We start from the raw sequence: 17,045 nt of genomic DNA, 5'->3' as shown, positions 1-17,045 counted from the left end.
CTCGGGTTTAGTCCTAACTACCCCGTGAGGTAGGCATGATGAATCATCCCCTTTTCAGAGCTTAGAAAGTGAGGCTTGACAAGGTGAAACACCTGCTGATATAGTAAGTGGCAGAACTTGGATTCAAACAGAGGTCTGTCAACCCTGGAGCCTGAGCTCTTCACCAACAAGGGCACTGCCTGCAGTTAAAGCTGAACCAACATGCTGCCTAACCAGGGGCCCCGGCAGAGCCATGGGCCCCAGCATCACATAAAGTCGGTCCCTTATCCTGTGGTGTGAGCATTGGCCACCAGGTGGTGCCACAGAGGAAGAAATAATGGAGGTTCTGGTACCAAATTTAACTCTAAATCAGAAATTGGATATACTGGTTGTTTCTGTATGACATGTTCAAAAAGTTAGACCAGTTGTCTGCTCTGATAAGACTCTGTGATTTAAAGGTCATGAATTAGAGAGATCTAAAAGCATATAATAATTCTTGGTGTTGAGGGCTTTGGGGTATGAAAAAGAGGTACTTTCATTATTTTTAAACTCATCCTGCCAAAAGAGGTTATTTCAGATATACAAGAATTATTAGTGGATACTTCAGGTAGACCATTTCGTTACAGCAGGCCAGAAACGTACTGTGTAGCACGTGAGCCAGATTGTCAGGGAGTCAGTCATTAAAATGGATGAGTAAGAGAAGCCGCGGCTCCTAAATTAATAAACATTCTTATTTAATAATTTCACACTTTGAAATTGAAAAATTGTCTAAGCCCTTCGGCTCCTCGAGCGATACGTAATTCTCTTCACGTGCTGAGTAAGTAAAGTGTTGGCACTAAGATGCCGCTAAATTAATTAAATTGAGGCAGAGCATAAGTGACTCACTGAGTCCTGATTCCGGTCTTGTCGTGGCTATTGTTTCCATCTTTCCTGGGCTGGACAGGATACTGATTTCCTAAGTACGTTGAGCTAATTTAGAGTCATTTGTTATTATTCATTTCATTTATTTCTTGTGTTTTTTTTTTTTTTTTCCTTCCTCTCGGGTTATCCTGGGGATAACGATTTAGCAACTCAGCGCAGAGAGAGTTCCTTTTTGAGAAGCAAAAGCAAGGACAAAGACAAGTCTCCAGGGGCCCACCCGGCTCTCTCGGCTCTCTCTAAACACCTGCAGTTCTGGTCTTCCTCTGACAACCCCATCCTCTCCTAACGAGCCCCTCCCTTTTTCCGAGATTGGCGATTTCTAATCCTTTTCCTTTACCATGTGTCTTCATCGTGTATCCTTCTTCATTTCTGAAATTCAAACAAACGAAAACAAAACAAAACAAAAAACAGTACCTAAAGGCCAGATGACCTATAGCGGACCCCTCCTCCTGACCCCAGTTCCAAGCCAAACTTAAAGTAGCCAGCGTGGATTCTGAATTCAAAAGAGAAGATGAGTTGTCACACCCTCTGGACCGTTTCTCCAGTACAGCACAGCTGTAGGGGAGCCTCGGGACATCTATGCACAGGTCCTTTGGCCAGGATGGCCGTGCTGAGTAAGTCCAGGGGCCGTGTGCTGCCCCCCTTCTCTCGCACCTGCAGGCTTTTGTCATGCCCGCGTGTAAAGCAGAGCTGGTCTGTTGTCGCTATGCTTCCTAAAATATACAGTCTCTGTCAAGTGAGTTTTTTTTAAGACTTACCTTTAAGCATCTAAATTTAAAACCGCTGCCCTTTTGTCCTCTTTCTTTGTCAGAGCCCTGAATTGTTGGCTTTTGCCAATAAGGTCCTTTTTAGAGGTGCTCTATGTTTTGAAGGATTTTATTGTGCTCCATTCAAGCGTTTTGAATAATTGCATCGATGTTGCCCAGCCAGAGTTCAGTCCAGAATGAAGTTTTATGACTGTACTGTCGTTCTCTGACACCTTGGATGCTGAAGTTAAAACAGCAGTGGACAGAAGGAACATCACGCCAATCACACCCAGAGCGGGGGAAAGGCTGGTCGATAGAGGCCTTTAGCTACTGCCGTTTTTTCTGTCTGCAGTCATTGTTGTACCATCTTCATGATTTTGGCCACATCTTTACATCACCTATGTGGTTACTTACATATTTTCCCTTGAATTGACTCACCGTTTCCACTTAAATTTATCCTAAAAGGAAAGATTATTACCTGTATTGTAAATGGAAAACCAGTACCATAAAAATAAGGTAACTATAGGGCTTCCCTGGTGGCAGAGTGGTTGAGAGTCAGCCTGCCGATGCAGGGGACACGGGTTCATGTCCCGGTCCGGGAGGATCCCGCGTGCCGCGGAGCGGCTGGGCCCGTGGGCCGTGGCCGCTGGGCCTGCATGTCCGGAGCCTGTGCTCCGCGGCAGGAGAGGCCCAGCGGTGAGAGGCCCATGTACTGCAAAAAATAATAATAATAATAACAAGGTAACTATAAAAAATAAATACATACGTATTAAAATGCTGAAGTCGGCTGATGTTGCAGTGACTTTGTCTCACGCACCTGCCTTGGGAACCCTGGGCTGCTGAGGTCCTGGCCTTCCAGGCCTGTCCTCCAAGCATGCTGCTGGAATGGTGCTGTTTCTCTGCTGTTCGTGCTAACTGTGTGGTCATCTCCGCCTCCCCCTCTGCTCCTCATTTTAACCTCACCTGTTGGATGTCTGTCCCGTCCATCCCGCCAGACTTGAGTCTTGCTTCTCATCAAGGTTATCTTTCAAAATCCAAATTTTACGTTGATTTCAAGTCATAAGATTTAGGTACTTAAAACTTCACAGTGAGTCCAGACTTGGAGTGGCCAAGGGGCAGACAGAGTCAGGTCCGTGGAAGAGGCTGGAGAGGGGCCGAGATCCCGACACAGTGGTTGTGGCTCTATGTCTGCAGCCTTGGGGGTGCCTAGAGTGAGACATTATGCAAAACAGCCCCGTCTTAATGCCAGTAGGAACTCCAGCTGCATTAGGTTTTGTCTCATTTTTGGAGAGCCCATCCCCTTTCTTATTACTAGATAGTTGGAGGGTTTTTTTTTTAATGTTTTTATATAGGATTTTATTTAACTTTGACAAGAGTATGTCTTCATGGTAGAAAATTCAGAGACTGCAGAAAAGCGTAAGATACAAGGTAAAAATCCTTCTTGTAGTCAGTCTCACCATCAGAGATTAAAGGCTTCTTACCCTATTGTTAAGGTGACAGTGAATTTTTTCGCAGATTATAAGTGAAGCCAGTTGGCAAGTTGCGTGTCCTGGACCTTCAGGGCCTCAGCCTCAGATCCGAGTGATCCTGAGCAGACATCGGCAGGATCTTTTTAAACCAGGGATTTGAGTTACATACAGTGCTATGCGGCAGGTGTGCTCTATCGTTAGTATGTTGGGCTTCCACCAATATTTTGTTTGTCCTCTTGAGTTTTTCCTTTTTTTCCTCCCCGCCAAAATTTCAGGGCTCACAGTTTGGCCCATCATTGGAGGTGGGCCCTCCGACACAGGCCTGTAGCCAGGGCCCTCCTGTTTAAACCACAGCCCGGGAGGTGGGCAGCTCAACTTTTGTACCTGTGGTCCGTGTGCCCTGCCACCCCTGCTTCTAGGCCTCCGTGTGGTCGCCCGGCCTGAGCACGGGATTCTGCAGCCCCGTTTCTCAGTGTCCTTCTCTGCCCCAGGTCCTGGGGACCTAAAGCCAAAGCGAGGGTCCCCGCACAGAGACAGCCTTGACCGCAAGGATGCCTCTGCTGACCCAGCCATGAAGCCCTGGCCCGTGGAGCCGGGCCTCCGGCCCTGTTCGTCCTCAGCCATCACTGCAACCCCTTCCAGCTCCACCCCCATCTCACGGCACCCAGGCCGCGCCAAAGGTGAGTCGTGGGCCCCTCACCTTGTCCAGAAACGAGAGGGCCTAGCATCTGGGGCTCAGGTTCCTTCTTAAAGACCCCAGGCTCTCAGGGCCAGGAGGGGTCTCAGGCTGAGAGGTGGAGAGCAGAGTGCTTAAGCTGTGGGCTGGCTCTGGCGTCACACAGACATGGGTTCAGGCCTCAGCCCTGCCTGCCAGCTGGGTGGGTGACTCTGGACAGACAGCTTCACCCTCTAGAGGCCTGATCCCAAGCCACTGGTGGGGAAGCCCCGGGACCCTCTCTCACCACCACCGTGCAGGCCTTGGTGGTACCAAGCAGCTCCAGAAGGGAGGCCCAAGTTTGGGCGAAAAGCAGGCAGCCTCCCTCAGCCCAACTTGGTAGAAGTCTGGAGGTTTATTCTCTACAGAGGATACACAAGAGGGTCTCTGAACTGGAGGTCGGTTAGTAAAGGGGAAGGCACGTTTCCCAAATGAAAAACAAGGAGGTTGCAGGGAAGGCTTTAAAAACTGAAGGTCTTCCAGGTTGCCAGTAGCCATGTGTGTTCACATCTTTAGATGTGAGATTAAAACATTCTCCCAGTCATGTGATCAGCTTAAGGAATTCCCAGTTGAATGTCCCCATCAGATCTGGCCAGGTGAGGCCCACGGATACCTGAGGAGAGTCTCCAGTACCAGAGACCAAAACCAGTGTGAGAGGCAACAGAGTAAACAGAAGCACAGAGATGAAAGCTTTACGATGTCCGTCATTAATACAGTCAGATATGAGCCAAGCCGTTGCACCCATGAAACAAGAATGGGATGCCGCCAAAAGAGCAGTCGGGTGGGTGGAGCAGGCACTGGGAAATTTAAAGTTGCCAACAGAGAGGAAGCAGGAAGCTTCAAAGCAAAAAAGACATTCCGCTGATAATTTAGCAATCTGAAACCATCCAAAGAAACAGCTGAAGGAACTGAGAGTGATTGCCTCTGGGGTGTTAGAAATTGGAGAACAAACAGCGGTGGTGATTCTTCATGATAATACCACCCACTTGGCTCTTGAAACCAGAGACTTTCACAACCTTGGTTTGACAAGCAAAGCAAAGACAGGGTCCCTGCCCTCATCCCAGTTGCTTACAAGTAGGAAGCCCCGCTGGGGAGAAGGTGAGTTGGGTGGGCACAGGGCAGCCGGACAGTCTCCCCACTGCTGGCCAGACACTGCAGGCGCAGTCACTTACTGTTGGATGTCAGTGGAGCCGTGCCATGTGCTGTCTGGAACAGGCATGCTCTGAGCCCAGCGTGGCAAGGGTATCTGTTGTCCACAGTCATCAGTCTCCCCTGGTTTCCTGGGCCCTGGGGTACAGAGGCCCTGCCTGGTCTTGGGAAAGAGCTGGGAACACCATCTCCCCTCAGTGTACCAGTGGTCTGTGTGGCTCAAGGTCCAGCCCTCCAGGCTAACCCTGGGCTGTCTCAGTCTGGACCCCCATCCCTGAACCAGAGCCCAAGCCTGGAAACATCACTGGCCGGTCACACGTCCGCTGAGCGTGCATGAGGGTCCATCAACCCTGCAACCCCAGCACTGCCCGTGGCGATTCCCTGGCAGCCCAGTTCTCACACTCTGGGTAGTCATTGCCAGTGGGCATGTAACCGTCTTCGAAATGGAACACCCCGCCCCCACTCCCTGCCCTTAGAATCAGCATTTCTTCAAGTAAATCTAGTTCCTTTTAGAGCAGAATTTAATAATCAAGATCTGGACACTACAGTGTTGTCATTACTTTTAGACCCTTTCAGTAAAGAAAGGACACATAGATACTATGAGTTCATATCAATATTTCAAATTCCAATTTAATATTACGGGGATTTTTTAATTTCATATGCGTGTGTCCTTTTCTTACACAGAAGTCATGTCTCTTGAAAAATCTACTTACTTTTCCTGAAAATATGCAGTAATGGTAAAAAAAAATTATATTATTAACAATAAAATTACTAAGTGATGTTTGTTTTCTGGTAGTTCTTTTAGTTCTGTGATTATATCTCACTAATATGCACAGAGTTTTATATTCAAAATTCACTGGAATTTTCTTCTCTAGGTGATTATGTTAGCAGTTTGATATACAGTAAGGTTCATTTGTTTCTGTTTTCACTGTTAGAGTTTTTTCTTTTTAAATTAATCCTGTTTTTTAATACATAAAATATTTATGTAATTTAAAGCTAAATTAGGTAGGAAGGCATGCTTAGATTTGAGTCTCACATCTCTCCCTTTCCCCTCCATTCCATTCCAGAATCAGCCTGTGGATAACCATTTTTTTTTTGGTTCCTTGTTTATACTTCCAGTGTTTCTTTTTGCAAAAATAAACAAAATAATGCACCTTGATTTTTTTTTCGTTTAGCCATATATCATGGAGATCTTCCTCATTCTTTTTAAGAGGCGCATAATAATTAAAATGGTGGTATGACAGTTCATTCAACCAACCAGTCCCCAGAGTTTATTCCTAGAGGTAGAATTGCTGGGTCAAAGGACAAATACAGATATGTTTTTCCTAAATAAGATTCCATATTTTTTAAAAGTTTTCCAGAAAATTCTGATATTAGCCAGGTTTAACTACCAATAGCCTACATATCACTAACCATGTTATACTGTAGTAATCAAGGCAGCAGGTTTTCATTAAGCCACTACTTTGAGTTGGGCATTAGGGCAGAATTCAAAATGTAGGATTCTCCTGCCTTCAATGAGTTAAAAAAAGGAGTCGTCCCGCCCTCATCTCCAGGAGACAAAACCTGCAAAGGAAGCAATTAGATCATACCTAACTTTTTTAAAAAATTTTTTTATTGGAGTAGAGTTGATTTACGATGTGTATTCCTTTCTGCTCTACAGCAAAGTGAATCAGTTATACATATACATATATCCACTCTTTTTTAGATTTTTTTTCCCATGTAGGTCATTACAAAGTATTGAGAAGAGTTCCCTGTGCTCTACAGCAGGTCCTTATTAGTTAACCTATTTTATGTATAGTAGTGTATACATCATACCTAACTTTGGGTGTATCTCACTGCCAGAACTTTTATAATAGGAATTGGGGATAGGGTGGAAACCCTCTTGCCGTTTGGTGGGACCCAGGGTCTACTGTCAGAGAGAAGTTAGCAGGCTTGAGGCAGAGGGCATCTGAATCCCTCAGGGAAAGGGCAGTTGACGGGTGGCCTGTGCTTCCAGGTCTATCTCGGGTGAGGAGCTGCGGCGGCAGGGCTGTTTCCAGGGAGTCAGCCTCTCCCCTCAGGTGCTGGATTCTCTCCTCTGCCTTCCTCCCGCCTCCTGAAGACAACTGTGGTCTCCAGACCAGAACTGCTGGCACGGCTTGGCCTTGGAGGTTGGGAGGCGCTCCCCAGGGCCCTGAATACTCGCCTCCTTTTGCTGTGTAATCCTTTGGCCAGATCACTGCTTTAGTCTTCAAGTCCCTGTCACTGCACAGGCGGAAATGGGATTTGAAGTTAAATCTAACAGGAGTCGGGAGTGAGGGCCGTGCCAGCAGGAGGAGTAGGGGGAGGGATGGAAGAGGCACGTCCACGCGTCCCTCCCTCGCCTCCAAGGGCTTGGCGCTGCCGTGGCTCAGGTGCCAGTCAGAGGTGGCCGTCCGGCACAGGACCCCGTGTTTCCCTGTGGATGTTCCGGGACCCCTGTATCATCACCTTATTTTCACCACAGGCTATAATTCTGATGACAGCCTCTGCGAACCGTCCCTGGAGCTCGAGTTCGCTCCCCACAGGCAGTACGGTGAGTGGTCAGTGCGATGTCCCCTTCCTCCTGGGTTCTCAGTCTTGTTCTTATCAACAGTGCTTTTTCGGGCTTCCCTGGTGGCGCAGTGGTTGAGAGTCCGCCCGCTGATGCAGGGGACACGGGTTCGTGCCCCGGTCCGGAAAGATCCCACATGCCGCGGAGCGGCTGGGCCCGTGAGCCATGGCCGCTGAGCCTGCGCGTCCGGAGCCTGTGCTCCGCAACGGGAGAGGCCACAGCAGTGAGAGGCTCGCGTACCGCAAAAACAAACAAACAGTGCTTTTCCTTTAAGCTAAGTCCTGTATGGAAGTCCAACACACAAAACAGGTGAAAGTGAAGTTGTTGTATGAGGTGGGAATGGGGGGGTCCACAGTTCCTCCAGGCTCCTTCCTTGCCCTCCCCAGGGCCTGAGCATGTGACTTCTGCTTACATACCTCCAGTGACGGGGAAGTCACTACGTATCAAGCATCCCACTTCTGGAGAGTTTAATTCCTTTTGCTTTAAAGCACCCCTGTTTGCCAGGAAGTTCTGGTGACCCACACAGGGAGTGTTGATTTCAGGAAGATCTCTCACTGTCCTCACTTGGATTTTAGTTGCCCAGAGTGGCTCCAAGTTATATTTAGTCTTTGAAATTGTTAGAAGCACTTGCCGTTTGATTCAGGCATATTGTAAATTTAGGCAGAAGGGAAACCAAGAATTATACCAACCTTCTCAAAAATTATAAACAGCTTTGGGTTTTTCTTAAAGTTTTGCAAAAAAAAAAAGTCATAGGAGGGTTGGAAGGTAATTCTTAAAAAAAAAAAGTTTACATTGAATTCAGTTTATTTCTGATCGACAATAAGTGTTATCTTTACCCTATCCATTGTCTTAAAAGTATTATGATACAAGTACAGACATTTCCAATTGACATGAGTAAAGACAGGCTCTGCGATGAAACAGTTTGACACAGGGCGCCCTTATGTCTTTACATTGAGTGGTGGATAACACAACAGCAGAGATCTCCTGCAACATTTGGTAAACCTGAGTAGCCCAATTTATGCTTGTCAGCTGACCAAAAGGGTTTTCTTCCTAAGTATTCTGATTCCTTGAGCTGCTCTTATCGGGAAAAAGAAGGGAAAGGGGTTTTTGATGCAATGCTTAGATAAACAAAAGTGCTTTGGGGTCCCATTGATTTGTATCACAATTTTAGTGAAACTTATTTCCTTTTTAACGAGGGGTGTGCTTTTTTTCATTTCAAATATTCCCTTCTCAAAGAGAGGACTTATTCTGCTTTTATATCATGCACGAAAACCATGTATTTTTTGGCTCGTCCCCAAACCCCGTTTGCTAGTAAGTGTTTTCCAGATGCCTTCTATTTGCAGAGAACACATCAGCACGTGGGAACTGGGTGCCCTAAAGACCCAGAAAAACAAAAGCAAACTTGCAGGCAGGAGGGGAGGTAGCTTGTAGGTAGTACGTCTCCAGTTCTCAGTGCGGTCAACACCAGCTGTGTGCTGGGAGGATGCAGAGATGCCAGAAACACAGTCCCCGTCCCCCAGGAGTTCATGGTCCAGCAGGACAAACACTGACACAGGGCAGGCTGATGAGGGCCGTGATGCTGAGTGCTGCTGGCAGAGGGGACCGGGAGAGGTACCCTGCAGGCCTTGAAGACCCAGCCTGCCCTGTGCCGTGTGGGCGGGGTCCCTCCCTGGACCTGGTTATTCACCCTGGGATCCAAGAGTCGCCACCGCAGACCCGCTCAGGCACAGACAGCAGCCGGGAGGGCTGGTTCCCTCCAGCATTTGTCACCGTAAAGGTCAGGTTTTCCCTTTGGGGCAGATGTGAATTTGACATGGATGAGCCGAAGGACAGCAAACAGCTGGGAAAAGCAAATGCCCCCTCTCCTGCTGAGGGTCCCATTCCCGGGATCAGGGAGCTGAAGCCACCTGCACACGGTACACACTTCCTTTCACACACATAACACACGTGTGCGCACACTGCCGTTTCCTGGCTCCCGCCCTCACCGAGCTACACTGTCATGGTCTAGGCAGGAGATTTTCACACGTGTTCCAGAAAGCTCTGTGCAGTAATGGGGGTGGGCATCCCCACCCCAACTCTTGGCTCACCCAGAGCAGCCGGGTTTTTTGTCTGCTTTTTCAGTTCTGCATGAGATTTTCCTCGTTAACAAAATTGTTTTAAGCCACAGCCCTAGACCTAATAAAATATATATATATATACCATAGGCTGTCATTTCTGGACAGTCTGCTGGGTGCCACGCCTGGCGCTCAGGGAAGTTAGCTGTCCTCGGGGGAGAGCACAGAGGATCCCGACGCTCGTCCTTCCTGGGGGCGCTCAGCTTCACTTTGGCACAGAGTTACTTTGTTCCATAGTTTTTCTCGGATTAGATGGTTTACCATCGGCCTTTAGGTTATATGTTGGCGTTTCCTTTCAGCGTCCCGGCCGGGGAGCTTGGAGAGCAGTAGAAATGCGTCCAGCGACAGCTCACCTCTTAACCTGAAAGGTGAGCCGGCCTTTCCTTCTGGGCACTTTGCAGTGTATGTGGATCTCTGACTCTGGGCTTATAGTATACTTGTAATTTTAAAAATACAGTTCCCAAGATCCTCCATGCGTTCTGCGTTTGCATTCCTAGGCCACGTCACGCGGTTGCAAGTGAAGGCCCGGGGTTTGGATGGATTGGGGTTCAAATCCCTTCACCCCTTCTGACAGGCTCTGGGCACCTGGGAGAGTCACCCATCCTCTGAATCTGAGTTACTTCATCTGTAGAATGGAGAGAGTGACGCTAGTTGCATTCCACTGTGGTCAGAGGACATAGTGGATGGCTTTGATTCCTTTTAAGTTTATTTTACGGTGCAGAATACGGTCTGTCTTAATGAATGTTTCCTGCACATCTGAAAAGAATGTGTTTGCTGTCCCAAGACCGTAAACCCTTACGCAAATCTTTTCACTTCTCAGAGTCCACATGACCAGCCTCTAAAGAACACCTGGCACGAAGCAGGTGCTAAGTAAACCTTTAACTATGTGAACAGACAGGAGCTAATGAGTGCGGTGCCTTATAGCTCCTAACAATGGAAACTTTAGCAGAAGCTTTTCCACTTTTATCTCAAGTTACTTTGTTCTGAATTCTAAGCATTCCAGAGTGTTCTTAACATCCAAAATCCCAGCCTGGGAGAAGTGCGCCCTGGGTTCTCAGGCAGCATCCTCTCTGTCTTAAGTGAGCTGGGGGCAGCAGAGAGCCCCCTGGAGACAGAGAGGGGGACTCACGTGTGTTCTCTGTGTCGCCCGCCCCGACCCCAGGTTCCTCCGACCAGCTCCACGGCAGGTCCGAGAGCTTCAGCAGCGAAGACCTGATCCCCAGTAGGGACACAGCCACTCTGCCGCGGGATGCCAGCACCCCGGGGCGCACTGCCCTCAGCCGCCATGAGTACCCCTCACCCCGGAACGGGCCTCTCCCCCAAGAGGGCGCCCGGAAGAGGGGCGCAGCCCAGCCCCATGGCGGGGTGCGGCCCTGCTCAACCTCCCCGAGCAGTGAGATGGTCACCCTGGAGGAGTTCCTGGAGGAGAGCAACCGGGGCTCCCCTTCCTCCGTGAGTGGCCCAGGGCTCAAAGGGACACAGCGAATCCCTCTTCCTTTGCTATCTCCCAAACTGGGACAGTAGGCAGAAACCGTGGCAGCAAAGTCACAGAAAGGGATGGGGCGGGGGTGCGTGGCCTAGGTGCAGGGCTGCTTGGGTGGGGAGCAAACCCGCGAGCCAGCAGATCCCTGGGTGCCAGCAGCCAGCCCCAGACCTCGGAGGCTGTTTCTCCGTCTGTGAAGTGAGTGGGCAGAACGTGGTGCCGGCATGGAGGGCAGGGGTGCTGTGCGCCCCCCGCTGGGAGCTTCTCAAGAAAAGAGTGACCGGCCCCCCACTCACGGAGTTAGCATCTCACTAGGTTTTGTGGCAGAGCTCGGAATGCCCACTTCCCCTGAGCCTTCACCAGCAGAGATCAACCAGTTTTTTCTATAAAGGGCCAGATAGTAAATATTTTAGGCTTTCCAGTCCAGACGGTCTCTGCTGCAACTACTCGACGCTGCCGCCTTAGCGGGAAAGCAGCCACAGACCGTCTGTCGATGAGTGGGCGTGGCCGCGTTCCAGTAAAACTTTACTTATGGACATTGACATTTGAATTTCATATCATTTTCACATGTCCCAAAAGACCGTTCTATAAAAAAAAATTTTTTTCAATCATTTAAAAATGTAAAAACGATTCTTAGCTCGCAGGCCAGCAAGCTGGACCTGGCCCATGGCTCTGGTTTGCTGACCTCTGCTCTGCAGCTCTAACCCCCAAACATCACCTGTATTAGGATTCCCTCCGCTGTCACCTTTCCAGCGTCTCCATTTAGCTTTTCTGAAGCTGCATGTCTGTCTTTTACATACTCTGTCTAAATTCAGTCCCATGAGCTATTGGGTTATTCAACAGATGACACATATACTGTCTTGCACTTGAGACCTTTTAAGGTTTAATGCTTCAGTGATTCTCTCTCATTTACCTTAAACAAATACAGTCGAACTTTCTCTAGCCCTATAGTAAACTCTGTGGCCCACATTAATGGGTCACAGTGACACAGAACACAAAATATTTGTTTGGGAGGTATTTATTGAGCAGCTCCCGTGTGTGAGGAAGTATGCATGGTGCCTGCGCTAAAAAAACAAAGCAAACCAGTCAATGGGCAAATTTCTGTCGCATACTTGCTAGGTGCTCGGTCTTGTGGTTGTCTGTGTATCAGGCACTTACTGTGTGTTAGAAGCTGGAGAACCCAAAGTGGGAAAGACAGAAAACCTGCCCTCCAGAAGTTTACGGTCTGATGCAGTGGGTCTTAAACTCCAGTGTGCATCGGACTTGCTTGGCAGAACACAAGCTGGACCCCAGAGTTCCTGAGATTTTGCATCTCTGTGAAGTTCCCAGACGACGCTCTCACTGTCAGCGTGGGTCCAGGCATCTGAGAATCAGGCATCTGAGAATCTGAGAATCACGCACTGAGAATCACTGATCTAGTGGAATAAACAAGAACGTCCAGAAATCAGGGGTGCCTGCAACTGGATGGTTCCTCTTCTTAGTCCTTTTCTGATTATGTGCCGGTCCCCGTGAGTTTCCTTTCTCTGGGCAGATCTCAGGGGGTGGGTCCTAAGCAAGGCTCAGGGCCCCTCCGCACTCAGCTCAGACCTGCCCAGATACTCACCGCTGCTTATCTGTCCCTGCTGGAAGCTGATGCTCACCCTCTGAGAGCCACCCGTCCTCTCCCCCTCTGCCCAGGTGCTCACCCCCATGGCCCCACCTGGCACCCCTACCCTCCTCTGAGCAGGCCTGGAGAAGCCACCCATGCCCCCCTTCCCCAAGCACTGATGATGCTGGGGGGAGGGGGTGTCACAAGATGGGCTCCCTGGGTGGCCCTGAAGGTGGGGGTTAAAGAAGTTAGAAGTGTGCAGAAAGGGACCAGGAGGTGCTGAAAACAGCTGCAGTCTGACAGCCACGGGTTCTAATCACCAATCTGCCACTCTCTAGATGTCTATCTATGACCTCAGTTTTCTTATATATTAAATATTATTTTAATACAACCTTAAGCAACCCTTACAAGGGTTGCTTTCAAAATTAAACTAAGTTTTTTGCGATTATACCCCTGGTTCCTAGCACAGCACCTGGCCTGCGGGAAGCACTTGATAAATGGTTCTGGTCCATATTGATGACCCAGGGTCTTACTGCAAACACATGCCAAGAGTGAGGCTTCAAACTATCCTGAAACCACAAGACTGCACCCCTGTCAAGTTGAGCATCCAGATGTTGTCAGGGGCCAGGAGTTGTCGGCAAGTGGCTCCTGAGCTGCTGACCTGTCCTGCGGACTGATGCCCCCTGACAGGTCACAGCGGGCTGGGGTCTCGTTGCAGCAGCTCTCGGCCCCCGATCTCATCGCTGATGCGGACTCAATTCCCCGCGTTTTGCAGCGTCGGCCTCAGGAGAACCCTCCGCTTGCCTCCTCTAGGCTGTGAGGTGTTGGCAGAAGGCTGAAGTGAGCCTGAACACGGCCATCGAGCTTGGCCCCTGGCGGCTCTTCCTGTCCCCACGATGGTGGCAAAGGACACCAGTTCCCTGGCCAGGGGAAGCCCAGCTAGGTGGCAGCTGCTTGAGGGGGACAGTCTAGAGGGCTGGGCCACCTCCCTCTTCTCCTGGACGGTCGACCTTTCTGGTTCCCACCGCCCTCTCCGTGCCCCTTGTGCCTCCTTTCCCCCTTCTCACATTAGGAGGAACATCTGGGAGGCAGTGAGGGTCCTGAGTGTGGTTGATTCTGGCTTTTTGGGAGCTGGTCTTGTTTCTCTTCCTCTCTGCGGCCCACAGTAAAGCCCTTGCAGTGCGTCTGAGGCTGGTGGGCTGACAGAGAAGGTCCGGTCCTGCCGGTCAGCTTTCTGCCCCTTGCTCTGCTTGGTGAAGAAATGGGAACCAGGTTGAAACAGTTGGCCCCACCCTTCCATAAAGTGGATGAGCCTTGTGGGAAGTCATTTCCTCTCTGGACCTGCTTTCTTGTAAAGTTAAGGGGCTACTTGGGACTTCCGAGGCGGTCCAGTGGTTAGGAGTCCGCGCTTCCACTGCAGGGGGCACAGGTTCGATCCCTGGTCGGGGAACCAAGATCCCACGTGCCACAAAGTGCAGCCAAAAAAAAAAAAAGAAAGAAAAGAGTTAGGGGGCTACTGAGTGGCATCTGGGTCCTCTCCCTGACGAGCCGTGTATTGTCCCAACCCCTGACCAGAGCAGTGTGTATGGTGGGGAAGTTAGGCCTTCAACAGGCCGAGCGGGAAACTTCAGTCCTGGCCATGTGGGTGGCACAGGGGACATCCTGGGTGGGAGGAGGGGTCTCCAAGGCCTCTCTGGCCCTCACTCAGTTCTTGCTCTCTTCCCTGTAGGATGCTCCCAGTTGCCGGGATGACCTGCTAAGTGACTATTTTAGAAAGGCCAGTGATCTCCCGGCCATCGGAGGCCAGCCAGGCCCACCTACCAGGAAAGAAGGGGCCAAGATGCCCACCAGCTTCGTGGCCCCCACCATCAAGATGCCCGTCACCACCTCCGAGGGGAAGCCGCTGAAGCCCGGGCAGTACGTGAAGCCGAACTTCAGACCCGCTGAGGCCGAGGCCCTGCCCAGCGCCCCCCAGAGGCAGGCCCAGCTGCCCCAGAGCCTGTCCCTGGGCAGACTCCGGCAGGCCGCGATGCCCCCCGCTTCCCACACGCCCACTGGCCGGAGTGCATCCCTGAGCAGGGCCTTCAGCCTGGCCTCCGCCGACCTCCTCCGGGCCAGCGGGCCAGAGGCCTGCAAACAGGAGCCAGGGGCTCCCGAGGCCTCGGCGGGCAGAGACACAGGCAGCCACAGCCTGCAGGGCTCCATACCTCCCAGCTCCCACAGCCTGGCCCGGGAGCGGACCCCGCTTGTGGGAAAGGCTGGCGGCCCCTGTCAGGGCCCCGGCCCCCGAAGCCGGCCACTGGACGCGAGGCGCTTCTCTCTGGCTCCGCCGAAGGAGGAGAGGCCAGCTCCCCTGCAGCAGTCCGCCACGTCCCCAGCCATCGCCGCTGGAGGTGGCAGTGGCAGCAACTCCCAGCTACAGCACTGCTCACCTGCTGCAGCCCCGGCTGCCAGGACTAAGCCCCAAGCTTCCCCGCACTCGGGAGAGGTGGCCACCATCGCCCCCGTCCGGGCGGGGTTCAGCCCCTCCGAGGGGGACGGGGTCCCGGGGCAGGGCTACAGCGAGGGCCTCCCTGCCAAGGGCCCAGGCAGGTCTCCCGACCTGGCTCCCCATGGCAGCCGGGCCTCCGAGGACTTCAGTCGTGGGAGCAGCTCGAAGAGCACGCCGGCATCCCCCGAGCCGGCTGGGGACCAGCAGACCGTGTGGTACGAGTACGGCTGCGTGTGACTTGGCTCCTGGACCGGCAGCTCCTAAACCTTAAAGCTACTGACGCACCTGCTCATCATGATGGCCTTTCTCCATCTGCCTGTGGTGCCAGGAAAGGGCTTTACAATGAGGAAAGGGTTCCCGTGCGTTTCTTCTGTTTGTTTTGTTACTAAAACACCGTGCCAAGCCCTGAGAGGGTTGCACCCTCCCCCCGGTGTGTAACGTGTCTTCTGTACCTGTAGCCTGCAGCAACGGGTATCTTTTGAACAAATCCACTTTGGCATGGGGACACTCAGAACACAGTGACAAACTGACCCCAAAGCAGACACTATTTGAGCGTGCCCCTGTAGAACACTCGTTTGCAACTTGCTGACCTCCACTGAAGTGCGTGTGTATGTGGGCGTGTGCGCACGCACATACTCACAGGACTGAGCCCTGGTGGCTCTGGAAACTCTACTCCCCTCCCAAAAGCCATTTGATCCTAGGGGAAGCCCCCACTGGCCAAACTACAAAGATCTGGAGGCCCTTGGGTGGCCCTTGGGTGGACCCCAGAGGCAGGCTCGCTGTTGAAAACCAGACGCACTGCGGTGCCATTGCTGGGGTCCCAAGCGCTTCCCTTCACCCTAGAGCCAAAGCGGCCTTCCAGGCAGGCGGCGGTAGCCTCGGGTGTTTACCTCCCCGCTGCAGCCAGCTCCTGGGCCCTGCAGGGTGGGCTCCGAGGCCACAGGGCCACCTGCCTTCCCTGACGTGCTTTTCTACAAACACTGGATCTGCTGGGCCTGGGGGGCCGGGCAGAGAGAAGCCCACCCAGCAAGTGTGCACAGCATACAGAGGGGAGGCGTGTACAGGAGTGAGGTGCGCCTCGGTTTATAACGTGGCTGCAGTGTCCCCACTTCCCTGTCTCAGGTGAGATGTTGATTTATTATTGCTGAGTAACTTCTCGTGGTAGAAACCAAATTTCTTTTAATATATTACATATGTATGTACACACTCATGTGAAATATATGTACTTTGAGGGGATCTATTTATGTTCCATGGGGAGTCATTCTTTCCTATCAGGAATCTCACCTGCTGCTTTGTGTATTTGGTCAGATTCCTGGCACGTTTTGTTTCCTGTTTAGTAAAGGTGCTCTTCCAGGGATGCACTAAACCTGGTGATTTTTTTTTTTTTGTAAGATTTTTTTTTTCCCTTTGATTCAATATAAGAAAGAAATGGGAAGCTAAGATCAAATTTAGGAGTGCTTCGGGTTGTGTGTTAAATAGCCATTCATTCTGGAACACAAGGACAATTGTAATAAAAGGACATGGAACATTACTGAGTCCTAGTTGTCCTCACTGCACATTACAGCAGCACTGACTGGGCTCTGGGGGCTCAGGGTCCCTGCCTCAACACCCGTCACTGGAATCCACAGCTCCCTTGGCCGCTAGGTCATCAGAGAATGTGGAGGGCAAGGTTTTTCTCTTTACAGCAGCTTTTTTCCAGACTTGGATTTATTTTAACTTAGTGTAAATTGAATCCTGCTTTGCTATGGGATTTGTGTCATGGCAGGAGCTCAGCTTAAAGTAGTCCGCTGGATTTTCCCAAGGCTACTCTACTAGGAC

General features: G+C 50.9%; 1 protein-coding gene across 1 annotated transcript in view; it reads left to right on the top strand.

Moving 5' to 3' along the window:
• The window catches only part of CCDC88C (coiled-coil domain containing 88C), a 128,110-nt gene extending 111,441 nt beyond the window's left edge, over window positions 1-16,669 (top strand). The window contains exons 26-30 of the mRNA XM_030883563.2: window positions 3,607-3,795; window positions 7,465-7,533; window positions 9,965-10,033; window positions 10,828-11,117; window positions 14,466-16,669. Coding sequence (XP_030739423.2) covers window positions 3,607-3,795; window positions 7,465-7,533; window positions 9,965-10,033; window positions 10,828-11,117; window positions 14,466-15,464 — 1,616 coding nt within the window. The 3' untranslated portion in view covers window positions 15,465-16,669. The remainder of the gene's footprint in view (window positions 1-3,606; window positions 3,796-7,464; window positions 7,534-9,964; window positions 10,034-10,827; window positions 11,118-14,465) is intronic.
• The last annotated feature ends 376 nt before the right edge of the window (window positions 16,670-17,045 follow it).

The sequence above is a fragment of the Globicephala melas genome, chromosome 2, assembly GCF_963455315.2.
Source record: "Globicephala melas chromosome 2, mGloMel1.2, whole genome shotgun sequence".
Classification (NCBI taxonomy): domain Eukaryota; kingdom Metazoa; phylum Chordata; class Mammalia; order Artiodactyla; family Delphinidae; genus Globicephala; species Globicephala melas.
This window is presented reverse-complemented; position numbering and strand designations above follow the sequence as displayed.